The 14,923-nt window shown below is 43.8% G+C and overlaps 1 protein-coding gene across 1 annotated transcript; it reads left to right on the plus strand.

The window, feature by feature from the left end:
- The first annotated feature begins 1,458 nt into the window (after window positions 1-1,458).
- Window positions 1,459-14,830, plus strand: SNRPA1 (small nuclear ribonucleoprotein polypeptide A'). Its single transcript, XM_031440465.2, has 9 exons — window positions 1,459-1,618; window positions 3,175-3,322; window positions 4,309-4,387; window positions 9,044-9,090; window positions 9,384-9,486; window positions 10,089-10,168; window positions 10,568-10,643; window positions 11,504-11,597; window positions 14,555-14,830. Exons 1-9 carry the CDS (start codon window positions 1,537-1,539, stop codon window positions 14,611-14,613), a joined length of 768 nt encoding a protein of 255 aa, XP_031296325.1. The 5' UTR covers window positions 1,459-1,536; the 3' UTR covers window positions 14,614-14,830.
- The last annotated feature ends 93 nt before the right edge of the window (window positions 14,831-14,923 follow it).

Genomic DNA, 14,923 nt, shown 5'->3' on the forward strand with positions numbered 1-14,923 from the left:
ATAACTCCAAATTGTAAATGACCCCAATGCTCATCGACAGCAGAACAAATTGTGGAACAGTCACACTCTGAAATAGTTTATAACAATGAGAATAAGTGAACTACACCTACATACAAACAGGTTAATGAGCAAGAGATGCATAAGGTACAATTTCATTTTGCATAAATACAAAACTAGGCAAAACCAATCAGTGTTAGACGTTAATTAGTGTTTACTCCTGGGGCAAGAGAGGACTCTGGGATATGGCCACATCCTGGTGCCGATCTGGATGCCCACTGCTTGGGGGTGGTTCAGTTTGAATTCTGCTATGTGAATATCACATGTCAACAAAAAGTTTAAGAGGAATCTATTTCGGGGTAATCAGAGAACAAAATGTGAAAAGTAAAACAATTGAGCCTCTCGGAGATAACAAAGAAAACTGTTTTGGAGATGAGGGTAGATTTCTTCTAGTAGACACACACGTGCACACACACATGCATAAACTGAACTACAAAAAAAATTAGAAATTTCCAATTATTAAACAACACCATGAAGAGTGGAAAGGTCAGTAAGCAGAAAAGCCTTTCCTGTCTGTCCCAGACCTACGTGACCATAGTAAAACTGTCCCCCCAACCAGAGCACAACCCAGACTCCATGGGGAAGCCTCCTGAGCTAAGAGGTTCTTCCTCTGATGTCTCTGCTTGAATTGGACCATTTGAAACTTTGTTTCTTCCGCAAAAGGAGAGAGCGAGCCACGTTTCTTATCCTTTTGATTCAAATTACAGCCCAGATTATGATTAAGCGATCCGGGGAGTAGGATGTTTCCTTAAGTAGAATAAAATGCACAAAAATTTGTGTTCTGCAACATTGATGATGTGCACGAGGACAGTATTTCGCTTCCCTGTGAGGTCTTTGGTACTTAAGCAATTTGAACCAAAAAAAAAAAAAAAAAAAAAGTGAAAGCCAAGCCACAGAGTATGCTCATACCCAGAATATATAAAGAAGTCCCATAATTAATAAGAAAAAGACAAACCAATAGGAAAAAAGAGGTGAAAGACTCGAATGGGTACTTTGCAAAAGGTATTGGAATGGACAATAAACACGCGCAGTCACAGCTTCCCTTCATCTCAACGTGCACTGATGCATGAGAGAATTCCACTCGGGGGCTTTCACACTGCTTAATTTGCGGACACAAATGTCTAGTATCAGGGGCCCTCTGGACTGCAGATGCGCCGGAAGAAAGGGGCCAGAACCACACGGTCCCGACGCGCGCCAGAATCTTGGCAGGACCAAACCCGGGGGCGTAGCTCCTCGATTGCTTCTGCCTAGACGTCGAGCTGCGCGCGCATGCGCCCGCAGCTACTGGTGCTGCCTGGCGGCGGGGCGCGGGGAACGCCGGGACATGTGTCTGCAGGAGGCGCGGGGCAGGCTGGGAAGTGTGTCTGGAGGAGCGCGGGGCATGCCGGGACGTGTGTCTGCGTGAGGCGCGGGGCACGCCGGGACGTGTGTCTGGCGGGAGGCGCTGCGGCCGCGGCTCCGGGAGCGGGAGGCTACAGGATGGTGAAGCTGACGGCGGAGCTGATCGAGCAGGCGGCGCAGTACACTAACGCCGTGCGGGACCGCGAGCTGGACCTCCGGGGTGAGTGCGGAGGGCGGCCGGTCTGGGGCGTTCCCGTCGTCCCGCGCCCAGCCGCGTGCGCCGAGGGCCTGCGTCCCGCCTCAACCCGGGCCTCGCCAGGCCCGCCCTGCCCGAGTACCGCCGTAGTCGGCGGAAGACCGCCCCTCAGGCTCTTCCGAGGCTTGTCTTCCCACGGCTCCTGCCTGCTCGGGCCGCCTCGACTGCTTCGGGCCCGGAGTCGCGGGCCGCGGTTGGGCTTGACGGCCGTGTGTCCCGTTTGAGCCGTCGCAGTAGATGCTCTGTTAGTGGTCGTGACCCTCGTGCCGAGCAGTGAATACGTTAGAGGGTGTCGGCACGTGCTGCAGTCTTTCCCTGGGAGGGAGGAGAGGAAGTCCGGGGCCAGAAGCGGTTGTTTCCCCCGTGTTTCCTGCTTACCAGCTTCAGTTGTCTGTTTCTCTCTTACCGACCTGTTTCAGCCCGGCCCGCACCGCCGGGTGCCGTGCGTAAGGGATGGGGAAGGCCCCCAGACTACTGAGGTTCCTGCCTGATCCGACCTCAGTGAGGCTCGGTGACGCACTGGCAGTGCAGCTCGTGAGCATCCGAGGAGGCGGCTTCTCTGGGGCCAAGACAGTACGGTCTTGGCCAGAGATTTGCTCCCGGGGGGGAAACAGGGTTCCAGGAGCAGCACTGCTTCGGGCTCTGCTTTCTGCTTGGATTCCTTGCTGACAAAGCCCGGTGCTGGCCTCTTGTTGGAATTCAGCTTCTCAGAGAAAGGTTCCGTTCAAGAGGAATGGGCCAGTTTTACAGTCTTGGCACAGGCGGGTCTCAAGTGCATACAGTGTTGCGGACACTTACTTCGGTGCAGCACTTACTTTGGCGTATCCCTTACAGCTATGAATTGTGTACTTGAACCGTGGCTGGGTCAACTTCCTCTAGCACCTAGCACGATAGTTGTGCCCTATTAGACAAATCAGTGAGTATTTGAGTGAATTGTTCACAGGGTGACTTACCTTTGTGTATAAACCACTGACTTTCAACTCTGGGTTGGCACTAGGGGAGGTGAAGTAAGGGGAACTGTCGTCATATCACGAAGGTGTCCTGATAAGTTAGTTCCATGCATCTGTCCTGTGGGAATGCAAAAGAGGGGGAGAACTGTTGTCCACAATACGTGAGACAGGCTTGGACACTGGCAATAAGCAGCTCACGGTGCAGGTTCCTGTTCTGCCGCTGAACTAGCTCTGGGCTTCGCTTAGAGCGGTGTGACGCATCTTGTAAATAGTCTCAGAAATGTTAGCCACCAATATTACTGTCAGTAGTAGTCTTATCCTTACTGTCCTGTCCTGTCATCATCACTGCTGGACCCTTGGCTTAGTGGCAGCTGGGACATGTGATTGTCCCATTCCTGGTCTTAGGCGCCAGTACCTTGCAGTGTTTGGCACACACAGCACAGGTGCTAGGTAGACACTTCCCAAATGAATGAAAGCTTTGTTCCCATTACCATAAAATGCTGCTAATGTTTGAAGGTACCTTTTAACTGTATTAATCCTCGGATGATTTTTTTCCCCTCCTTTTCACAGGGTATAAAATTCCTGTCATTGAAAACCTAGGTGCAACCTTAGACCAGTTTGATGCGATTGATTTTTCTGACAATGAAATCAGGAAACTGGATGGTTTTCCTTTGTTGAGAAGACTGAAAACATTATTAGTGAATAACAATAGAATATGGTAAGTGTCTACTAGTGGAAAGTAATTTTTTTTCCTCTAGAGTAAACGTTGCAGAGTTCCCTGAAGAAGTTGTAGTGCATACTGCTGGTTAAAGCTACTTAATTTCTTCTGAAATGAGAATTGAGCTGCACGTTTCCTACACAGATCCAGAGATTAATTTGGCATTGCTGTAGTCTTATCTGTGTCTGTTCAGAAATCTTGGGTATTTATATATTCACGGTAAATTTCTGGTTTAAATTAATAACATGCTTCTTTACACTCATTTTGGCTTATTTCTAAAGTGATAATTATTCTCTGTGACCATTCTCAGAAAGGTCATATTAAGAAGATAATGTAAAATTTAAGTTATATTTTTGACCCAACATCTCATTCTACCTCATATCGTCTGCTGTTTTTCTTTCACTACAACTGATTTTTAGGCTACTACTTATTGAAATGGAGATTTGTTTTTTGGACCCTCTTTCATTGTCTCTGTGTAAATTTTATCAGAGAAAAGTTATTTGAGGTCTATAAACGATGTCTTCAAGAAGTTGTGGGTGGTGAGTTGCTTTTTCTAAATAGTTGGATTTCTCATGAATTAACTATTCCATCCTGTTTAATTGTTGGGTGTCTTGCACTGAGCTGTGAATGCAGATTCACTTGATTTCCCTGCTACCCACACAGAAGTCACGAGATGAGCCAAGTGGTCTGTTCTACACTGGAGGTTCTCCTTTCCATGGGTTTCATTAGACGGTGTGGCAGTGGAAAGAGCCCTGGGCAGCTGTCAGGAGGCGTGGGTTCTAAAATCACCCACTCTTCTGTCGCCTCTGTGACACCAGGCAGTTCCTTCTTTGTGCCTTGATTTCCTTCTGTCGGAGAGGGCGTTGGAAGAAAGATCTCTAAAGTTCTGCCCACTTTGAAGTCTGAAGTCCTCTGGTCAGGGACCAGGTAAAACTGTTAGCTTACTTAATTTTCCCTTTTTCTCAGAGTCTCTATTTTTATTGCAGCCGCATAGGTGAAGGACTTGATCAGGCGCTGCCCTGCCTGACAGAACTCATTCTCACCAACAACAGTCTGGTGGAACTGGTAAGAGGATCCAGGGGAAAGCGGGTTTGTGGGGAGGGGTTAAAGGTACCACGTGCCCCTTATAGAGAAGTTGCAAAATCCAGAAAATTATCTCAGCATCCTTTTTCTTTGTCTTTTTCTTCATTAATTCAGTGTCTGGGCCTTTTTGGTTATGTGTTGTAACAGTGTTCCATGCTCTAGCTCACTGTTTGACTCTCTTAGGGTTTTTTTTGTTTGTTTTTTAAATATATTTTTGTTGAAGTATAGTCAGTTTACAATGTTGTGTCAATTTCTGGTGTACAGCACAATACTTCAATCATATAGGAACATACATATATTTGTTTTCATATTTTTTTTCACCATAGGTTACTATAGGATACTGAATATAGTTCCCTGTTCTATATGGTATAAACTTGTTGTATATCTAGCAAATCTAGAGCTCCTAATTTATCCCTTTCCACCCTCCTCCCACCCTGGTAACCATAAGTTTGTTTTCTATGTCTGTGAGTCTGTTTCTGTTTTGTAAACAAGTTCATTTGTCCTTTTTTCTTAGATACCACATGTAAGTGATAATCATATGGTATTTTTCTTTCTCTCTCTGGCTTACTTCACTTAGAATGACATTCTTTAGGTCCATCTATGTTGCTGCAAATGGTATTTTATTCTTTTTTATGGCTGAATACTATTCCATTGTACAAATATACCACAGCTTCTTTATCCAGTCACCTATCTATGGACATTTAGGTTGTTTCCATGTTTTGGCTTATTGTAAATAGTGCTGCTATGCACATTGGGGTGTATGTCTCATTTTGAATTAAGGTTCCTTCTGGATATATGCCCAGGAGTGGGATTGTTGGGTCATATGGTAAGTCTATTTTTAGTTTTTTTTGAGGAATCTCCATACTGTTTCCCATAATGGCTGTACCCATTTACATTCCCACCAATGGTGTAGGAGGGTTCCCTTTTCTCCACACCCTTTCCAGCATTTACTGTTCATGGACATTTGAATGATGGCCATTCTGACTGGTGTGAGGTGATACCTTACAGTAGTTTTGATTTGCATTTCTCTGATAATTAGCAATATTGAGCATTTTTTCATGTGCATATTGGCCATTTATATGTCTTCATTGGAGAATTGTTTGTTTAGATCTTCTGCCCATTTTTGGATTGTGTTGTTTGAGATCTTAATAGAGAAGTTCCTGATTCAGTGTAGTCCACTTTATCGATCTTTTTTTTGTTGTTTTTAGCTCTTTTGGTTGGTTGTCTGTTAAGCTTCCACCACCCCAGGGTCATAAAGAAACTCATCTGTGCTGTTTTCTAGAATTGCAGTGTCCCATATGGTAGCCACTAGCCACAAGTGGCTGATTTGAATTAAGATGTACTAGAACTTGGGAATTCGGGATTTGTAGATACACACTACTATGTATAAAATAGATAAACAACAAGGTCGTGCTGTATGACATGGGTAACTATAGTCAATACTTTGTAATGACCAGAATTGAAAAAGAATATAAAAAAGGAAAATAGATGTGTGTGTGTGTATATATATATAATATATATGATTCACTGTAAACCAGAAATTAACACAGCATTGTAAATCAACTATACTTCAATTAAAAAAAAAAGTTTAAAAAAAAGATGTACTAGAACTGTAAAATACACAACAGATTCCAGAGGCTTAGCACCCAGAAAAAAGAATGTAAATTATCAGTACTTTTCACATATTGATAGTGAAATGATAATATTTGGGGAAATAGGTTAAACAATGTACTGTTAAATTTACTTTCACCTGTTCTGTTTTCCTGTAGCTACCAGAAAATTACTTTTGTGCATATATTAAATTCTGTTGGACAGTTTCACTCTAGAATCTGTTGTTTTACTCCATGTTGAAAGCAACAATCCACTTGAAGTTGATTTTCCTATGAGATAAGGGGGCAAGTTTCATTTTCTCTATTTGGATCTGCTTATTTTGATCTCTTTCTTTTTATGCCTTTTAAATTTCTGTTGTGTGTATAATTTTTAACAAAATTTGAGCTTATACATAGCTTGAGTAAATTGTTTTGTAACCTAAATTTTTCATTTAAATATTAGATGTGTAAGTCCATATTATATAACTCGATTTTAGGTTATTCTTCCTTAATTATTCTTCCTTAATCCTGTCGTCCCTATTTCCCTGAACATTCCTCTCCTGGTGGACTGGGTTTGTATCTTCCTTCAGATTCCCACAGGAGTACTTGACTCCAAAAGTAAGAAAGTACTGATCAGGGGATATGCCTTTCTAAACTATGAGGTGTAGAACCCAGAGTGTGCATTGATTAGGAAGCTGTGGCATGACACATGTCACTCTGCATAAAGGTGATGGTGAAGATAGAGGCTGAGTTTGTCCTAATCTTACATGACAGCGGATTTGACTATTTCCCTGGTGTTCTGTCAGTTGTAGTTTTATATATCTTTAGGCTATCTTATGTGATATCTACAAATTTTATATATCTTACTGGTGAAGTGAGCTTTTTATCATATGTTGTGACCCTCTCTCTGAGTGCTGTTTTACTTGGATGTCCGTTTTATCTGCTGCACTGTACCAAAACAAGCTGTCTTTCAATTGGTATTTGCATAATTTTTTTCCATCCAAAATTTACTTTTGTTTTTCTGTACTTAAATATTTTAAATTTGTTTCTTGAAAACAGCATATGATAGGATTCTTTTTTTTAATCCAGTCTGAAATCTGTCTTTTAAATGAAATAGTTTGTTTATATTTAGTGTAATTACTGGTATATTTGAGTTGGTCTTCTCTCTTTTCTAGAATTTTTTATTTCTCCCATCCATCTGCATTCCTTTTTCTCTCCTTTATTGCTCTCTCTCTTTTTATCATTCCATTTTCTCTTCTAATAGTTTAGAAATTAACTATTAAATAGACTCTGTTTCTATTTTTAGAATCCTAGGAGTTAAAATACACCTATTTATCTAAGTTTAAAGTTAACCAGTACTTTTACCCCTCCTGAACAATGCAGCATCCTTAAACATTTCACCCCCATCAAGACATCATTGTTTTACACAGTCTGTATATATGTGTGTGTGTGTGACAGAAGTTACCATTATTCCTTTCTTGTTTTTTTTCAGCTTTATTGAGGTATGATTGACAAACAAAAAACATATATTTAAGGAGTGCAATGTGAATTTTGATATATGTATACATTGTGAAATGATTGCTACAGATTAACTATCCATCACTTCACAGTTATCTTTTCATGTGTGCAGTTAGAATACTTGAACTTAACTTTTTTAATCAAATCAAGAATACAGTGTGCTATTTTTAACTATCGTCACTATGTTGTACATTAAGTCCAGAACCTATTTATCTTATAACTGAAAGTTTCTCCTCCCTAGTCAATATCTTACCTCCCACTGTCCCCCGTCCCCTAGCCTCTGGTAACCACCATTCCACCCTCATTACGATAAGTGGGACTCCACACATAAGTGAGGTCGTGCAATATTTGTCCTCCTTTGTTCCTTTTGGGTCATTCTTTAGATTTCTTGGAGTGATGGCAGGCGGGTCACAAGCTCAGGCGCTCCCTCGGGTGGTGAAGTGTTGACAGGTGGCAGCTGTCTGAGCCGCGGGCCCTGCTCCCCTCCCTGCTTCTGTCTGAACTTCTTTTCTCATGCCCCTCTTGCCCGTCCTGTGCCATTTAGATCTGGTCCTAGCAGTTTCTCCTCTGTGTAGGGCTCTGTTGGGGGACAGGGGTAGGGGCGGCTTAATTTCTGATTAGCGTTAAGAGTGAAGGCCCAAAGGCCTTCAGGACTTGTCACACACTTAGGGTGCCCATCGGTGGCTGTGCCTATTCTTTGGCTGTGGTTCTCAAGCTGTGTGCCTGTTGGTCACTTTAAAGTTTGGAGGTTTGTCAGATGCCTCTGCCTTCCCTCGACATCTTCCTGTACAAACGCTGTCACCATGCGAGTCTCGTAGCTTTCACAGTAGTTTGTCCTTGCGTGCCCCTGTTTTAGGTTCTTGCCACAATACCTCTTCCTCTAGTTGGGTTGTAGCTGTTGACCAGAGATTTTTGGTTTCTCTATCCTTGTTGGACCATGTTTTATGCAACAGTCGGGGAAGATTGAAAAACTAACCTTCCTTCCCTCCTTTTTTTTTTTTTTTTTAAACTCCTTGTCCTTGAAAAATGTATTTGAAGAGATTGAGAGTAGCCTAGAATAAAGGTGCCTTCCCTCAAATATGACGTGCCGGTGTTGCTCCCAGCACCAAAGGTACTAGCAGGAAACACCACCTCACAGCAAGATCCTGGCCTGAGGTTCCCTGTATGAGTTAACTTGTTCCAAACTTATGTCAGCTTTCACATTGCTGACTTATCTAAATCATTGCTTTAAAATCAGTAGCCCTTTTGAGCTTGCTACAGGAAATCAACTTTTTTGGGTCTCTTCTGTTGAGACAGAAACTGTTACAGCCAAGATTTTAAGCTTAAGAAAACTCAAATTCATTAACTAGTTTATTCAGTAAAAATTTATGAAGCATCTATACATCATGATGTGCTAGTATTGTGCTATGTGCTGGAACAGTAAAAAAAATAACAATAAGAGACAAGTCCTTGCTCCAAAGGCATCCACCATCTCTAAGTATCAGAATAGGATGCAGTGTCCGTGTTCTTACCAGTGGCTGTTACTTTACAGGGTGACCTGGACCCTTTGGCATCTCTCAAATCACTGACTTATCTAAGGTAAGGAAGTTATTTGTGGTGACAATGAAGTCCTTTAAAGTAACACCATTACCAGCCTTGATCTTAAAGCAATCAGTTAGTAAAAAGTACCTTTAAGTAACAAATATTGAAAATACTTCCTTTGGGCCCAGTGCTCGATTAAAATTTCCCTAGTGTTAAGTTGTCATGACCCTGAAATGCGCAGAATAGTGAACTTTTCCTTAATTCAGGGACTCATTAGATTTTATTAAAACGGACCTCTTGAATGCTGTGCTATGAACAAGATTGGCATTATATTGTTCCTTTTCTTGTAGTATTTTAAGAAATCCTGTAACAAACAAGAAGCATTACAGACTATATGTAATTTATAAAGTTCCACAAGTCAGAGTGCTGGATTTCCAGAAGGTGAAACTGAAAGTGAGTATTGCTCTGTTGTAAGTCACTATAGACTGGTGTGCTTTCCTTTATACTTTTGTTACTGATTTTTGTAAACTTGCCCAATGAGTTTTGTCTTTGGTTTCTGATAAAAATGTGCGTGGCGGGAGGGACATGTTAAGGCAGTTTTTTTTTCATAGCAGAGTTTAGGCTAGGACTTGGAGTTAAAGCTGTCTTACGTGGTGTTGGTGATTTCAGAGGTAGCATGGTCTCAGGGCCACAGTGAGCACTCTCCCCAGCAGGGTGTCTGCTTAGATACATTCCCTTTGGGGAGCTTAATATAACCCATCCTCAGCAGCTTTAATTGTTGGAATGATTTTCCCCTTATGGGGAGATTTTTTTTTAAAACCTTCTTAGTTCCTTGGGAGCCCCTCCTTGAAAACTAGGAGTGGGAACTTTCCTCAGGGAGCTTTCCCAGAGAAGGCAAGACCCCTGAGTCTCCTTTGAACTGGAAATGGGCTTCTTGGTATTTTTACCAGCCCAGAGTGTTTCAGGAGAGTTTTCTTCCGTGTTTTTCTGAGGAATGCATCTCAATGCACGTGGTATTCCTGTGTCCATTAACTCTGTGTGTGGTGTCGCTGTAGGAGCGTCAGGAGGCAGAGAAAATGTTCAAGGGCAAACGGGGTGCACAGCTTGCAAAGGATATTGCCAGGAGGAGCAAAACGTAAGATCCGGGTATCTGACTTCACTCCACTTCCCCTTCAGAAACACTGTCTGTCTGGCATTTTGCCTCCTGCAGAAAGAAACAAAAGCCCTGCAATCACATAGCAGTAAATTTGCGTGATGATCCGCTACAACCATCAGTGGTCCGTAGGTCACATTAAATTTCTTCCAGCAGAGCAAATATTGCAGTGTCCAGCCTTACTGCGATGTTACCCACATCCTCCTTTCTGGGAAGATGAACGGGGTGGTGTTTCTGAAGGAGAGAGTTTATCGTATCAGTTTGTTAACAAAGATAAGATACTACACTGGTTGAATTACTTTCAAAAGCTTTTGAAAGTAAAAGAGAAGCAGTTTCTGTTGGTCTGGATTTGACAGTTGTGTTCTTCCCTCCCCTCCCAAGTTTCAATCCAGGTGCCGGTTTGCCAACTGACAAGAAGAAAGGTGGGCCGTCTCCAGGGGATGTGGAAGCAATCAAGGTAGTAATATGTTTACTGTATATAAAATAGATAAACAACAAGGACCTACAGTAGAGCATACGGAACTCTGTTCAGTTTCTTATAATAACATATAATGGAAAAGAATCTGAAAAGAAAGTAAATATATATGTATAACTGAATCACTGCTGTGTAATTCACAACTGAAACTAACATTGTAAGTCAACTAGACTTCAATAGAAAGTTAAAAGAAAAAAGGTAGGGATGTTTTAGGGTTCTTGGACTGAAGTGAGCTGTTACGGGTTCAAGAAACAAGAGTATGTAATGTACCAAGTGATATGTCAGACATTGCAGCTTCTCCTCACAGTTGGGAGAATCCAGCTATATTTTTGTGAGGAACAAGCTGTATTTTTGTATGACCAGACTTTGACTGGAATTAATTACACAAGTCGGTCAAAGTCAGGGCAGCGCTGGTCTTTCTCATCTTCCCAGCATGCTTTTCTTTGAACAGTTAGTGACCATTGCATGTTGCCTTAGTTTTTACTTCCAAAGATTTGTTGTCTGAAAGATCCTGCTTGATGAGAAATCCTCATTTTATAATATTGTCTCCTAAAGTATCCAGTAGCATAATTCCAAGTAGGTACTTCAGTTAGGTGAAAATTTAGGACACATACAGTGATTATTTGCTCTCTTATAAGAGGTTCTGCATCTCTTTACCAATTTGGGAAATTTATAATTTGGCTTTTGGGTTGATTTCAGTGTGCCAGTAAAATTCTTCCCCCAACAAAGAACTATTTAATATTCTAGCTTGGAAAGATGGTGTGAATTTCTCTAAGTGTTTTCTCAGTGGCCGATCTAAGTAGATAAAGTAACTGTCGTCTGCACTGTCTTCTGCCGTCCAGAGCGCCATAGCGAACGCGTCAACCCTGGCTGAGGTGGAGCGGCTGAAGGGCTTGCTGCAGTCCGGCCAGATCCCCGGCAGAGAGCGCAGAGCAGGTCAGGAAATGATGTTCTGTCTTTGTACTTCCAAAGTAAGAGCACACTCGAGTGACCCCGCGCCAGTCCCGATCCGAGATTGCTAGGGTTGTGCCTCGTGACCATCTAACCTAATGTACACAAAGTTCCTTTAAACACCCTTTGAAGAGAAATCATGTGACAATGTTACACCATGGGGTTTTTGTATGTAAAAGTTGAAGCAAATGCTATTTCACAGCCATCAAGTGAGACTGAATCAAGGCCTTCTGCGGCTGCACGTGTCGGGTCGCCTCATGGGCAGGGACACAGGCTGCAGAGCCACTCCACCTGGGCCAAGCTCAGTCCTTGGGTAACTTTCTTAATCCCCACTTAATTGTCTGTCTCATCTTTAAAGCTGAGACGGTAATAGTGCCGACCTCACGAGGTCACAGGGGCGCCGAGCAGACTCTGCGCGGACAGCACATAGCACAGGCCAGGGCCTTGGAAGTGTCAGCTGTCCTGACAGTCGTGTCAGGCGGCATGCTGGGCGCTGGGGTAGAGAGTGAGGCCACCCCAGTCATGCGCGTTACAGGTTTTGGTGTGAACGTGACTGGGGACCTCTAACTAGACCAGCAGCTCGGGGCAGGTTTCCTGGGGGAGATAATGTGTGAACTGAAGCTAAAAAACAAGTGAGACATTCACTAGACCTGTGGTTCTCACTGTGGTCCTTGGGCCCCTGGGGTTTTGGGAGGGAAACTTCCTATATTAACACCACGGCGTATTTGCTTTTCTTTTTCTTTAATGGTATTAACACTTGTACCTGCTGGTTCAAAAGCAAGGCTGGGTAAAATTGGCGCCTCAGCACAGGTCAGGGCGGACCGAAGGGTGTTGCTAGGTGTCATTCCACACTGCCCTGTACTCTGCCGTCAGTGAACTGTGTACAGGTTTGCTTAGGAATGTCCTTCCTGAGGCAGTGAGGACTAGTAGTGCTATTAACTACCGCCCCATGCGTGGCGTCTCTCTGGAGGTCCAGGGGATGGAGTCCGGCGCACAGAGCATTCTGCGCCCAGGTGGGGCTGTCTGCCCGCACCATGCACCTGCTCCACCCTCGAGGCAGGTGGCTTCTCCAGCAGGAAGTGAAGTGAGCTTGTCACATCAGAATGGCTCATGGTGCCTGTTACCAATGATGATACTCAGAACTTTAGGCAAAAATTAGAGGTTGGAAAACTTTTATCTACAACTGTAACCTGATAGTTTCCCAGGACTTCTGGACTTTTCCTGTGGAAAGTGTTGGTATTCATGAATGTGATATTTTGGACACGGTGTAACGAAATGGGTCAGCATTTGAAAATCCGCGTGACTTAGCGACCCAGTGTTTTCCAAGGCGATGCTGGAGCGTGTGTGACGTTCAGTGATGATGAGCTTTCGGACTGCACGTTGCCATCTAGGGCCTGGTGTGACAGGAGGCATCCACAGCTGTCTGCGGAGGCCACGAAAATACCCGTCCCTTTCCTAACCACCTGTCTGTGCGAGGCTCATGTTCCCTCCAGCCTTCGGTCAGAACGACATCGTGTAGCCGGGGAACGATGAGTCCAAATGAGGGTCCATCTGCCTGCTGTCCGCCAGGCGCTACAGAGACGGGCAGAAATAGACAGTGAGGCCAGCCTGCTCACTAAAGATGTTTGCTTTAGAAAATTCTGTTACATTTTATAAAATTGTAAGTATTAACATGTAGTAGATTTATTGTTTCTTAAAATACTCTTAATTTTTAATACAGTGTCGATAAATGTAATCTATTTGAACAGAGGCTCTTTGGGTCCTAAAAGTAAAATATTTGAGAACTGTTTGACAAAGGCAGAGGGGCGTTCTAATGGGGAGGAAACCACACCAGCAAGAAACTTGTGGTTAAGGAGCCTCACACACTTGATCTGAGGAGGACAGTGTGAGCGGAGGGCCAGGGATGCAGGCAGTGTTGCCAGATGGGCCACAGTGAGGACGTGAGCCAGGGCACTGCAGGCCACATGGTGGGTCAGGTCTGGGGTCCTCAGAACAAAAGAAGTCCATGGAAGGCTTTCAAGGCTTAATGGTGACAGGGTGGGGGGAACACAACGTCAAATTGCTTATTGTGACTGCAGGATGACAGAATTTCTGAGTTAACGTGCTTCCCCTAGAATTTTCTGTTTGGGCCTTACCTGAGCACACACGGAGCACGCTGAGGAGAGGGTTCTCTGGATCTCAGCAGGCCCGGGCTTCTGAGGGGCACTTCCCAGTGATGTTCTTTCTTGGTAGTTTGTGTGTCTTGAAATGTGATGTTTGGGTCCAGCTGTAGAAACAGTAGGCTCAAACTTGAGTAATTTTCCCAAACATTGACAGGGTTAAAACATTTCCTTTTTCAGAATACACTGACTCAAATATCTGCAATAAATTGTTGACAAATATAACAACCATTTGGAGGGGGGAGGGTATAGCTGAGTGGTAGAGGGCTTGCCTAACATGCATGAGGTCTTGGGTTCAATCCCCAGCATCTCCACCAATCAGTCAATCAATACACCTAATCCCCCACCAAAAAAAAGTGTATGACAGCCATTTGGTTGTCGTTGCTGTATTTTTCCTAACGTAGAGACAGTAAAGTCACTAACTATTCCCAGTATCTGGCATGTAGTAGGTATCCAGGCGTTCTGTTTTGTTTTAAGTGTTCCTCTAGTTTCTTTGCGCGTAGCAGTGGCAAGAACAAAACAAAGTATAAGCTTTTCATCCTCACAAAAACTGAATTAGCTTGACCACAGTGGGTTAGAATGACACACAACAGGTTTGACTTTCTAAGTTCGTGACCCTTTCCCTTAGGAACTAATTTCCCATACCTGCCAAGACAGGTGGTCTCTGGGCTCCCAGAGACCTAGTCCCAGGCCTAGCCTGTAGCAGCCCCATGGGGTAGACGCACGCACACGGGGCAAGCACATGCTCTCAGGTCGGTGTGACCCCTGGCTTTTTTTCCCTAGGCCCCACTGATGACGGCGAAGAGGAGATGGAAGAAGACACAGTCACCAACGGGTCCTGAGTGGCGCGGCTTCTCAGAGTCTATGGGATGCAGAGTGGGCCCACTTGGGACAGGTCCTGTCCTGCTTTTGGAATAATAGCCTTGTTTCTGTCAGCAAAGTAGAGTTCATAAGCATCATGGAACTGGTTCAAACTGCTGCTGGTAATTTTGTAATATAAACTTTGAAATCTAAATCCCCATTTTCTACAAATAGTAAAAATAAAGGCACTGGCACGGCTGGCTTGCACGTCGTTGGCTGCAGTGGGCGCATTTCAGGGAAAGGCAGGAGGGCGCATCCCTAGGTAGGCGTCCTCCAGGAAGGGTTCGGATT

This window comes from Camelus dromedarius, chromosome 29 (genome assembly GCF_036321535.1).
Source record: "Camelus dromedarius isolate mCamDro1 chromosome 29, mCamDro1.pat, whole genome shotgun sequence".
In the NCBI taxonomy this organism is placed as follows: domain Eukaryota; kingdom Metazoa; phylum Chordata; class Mammalia; order Artiodactyla; family Camelidae; genus Camelus; species Camelus dromedarius.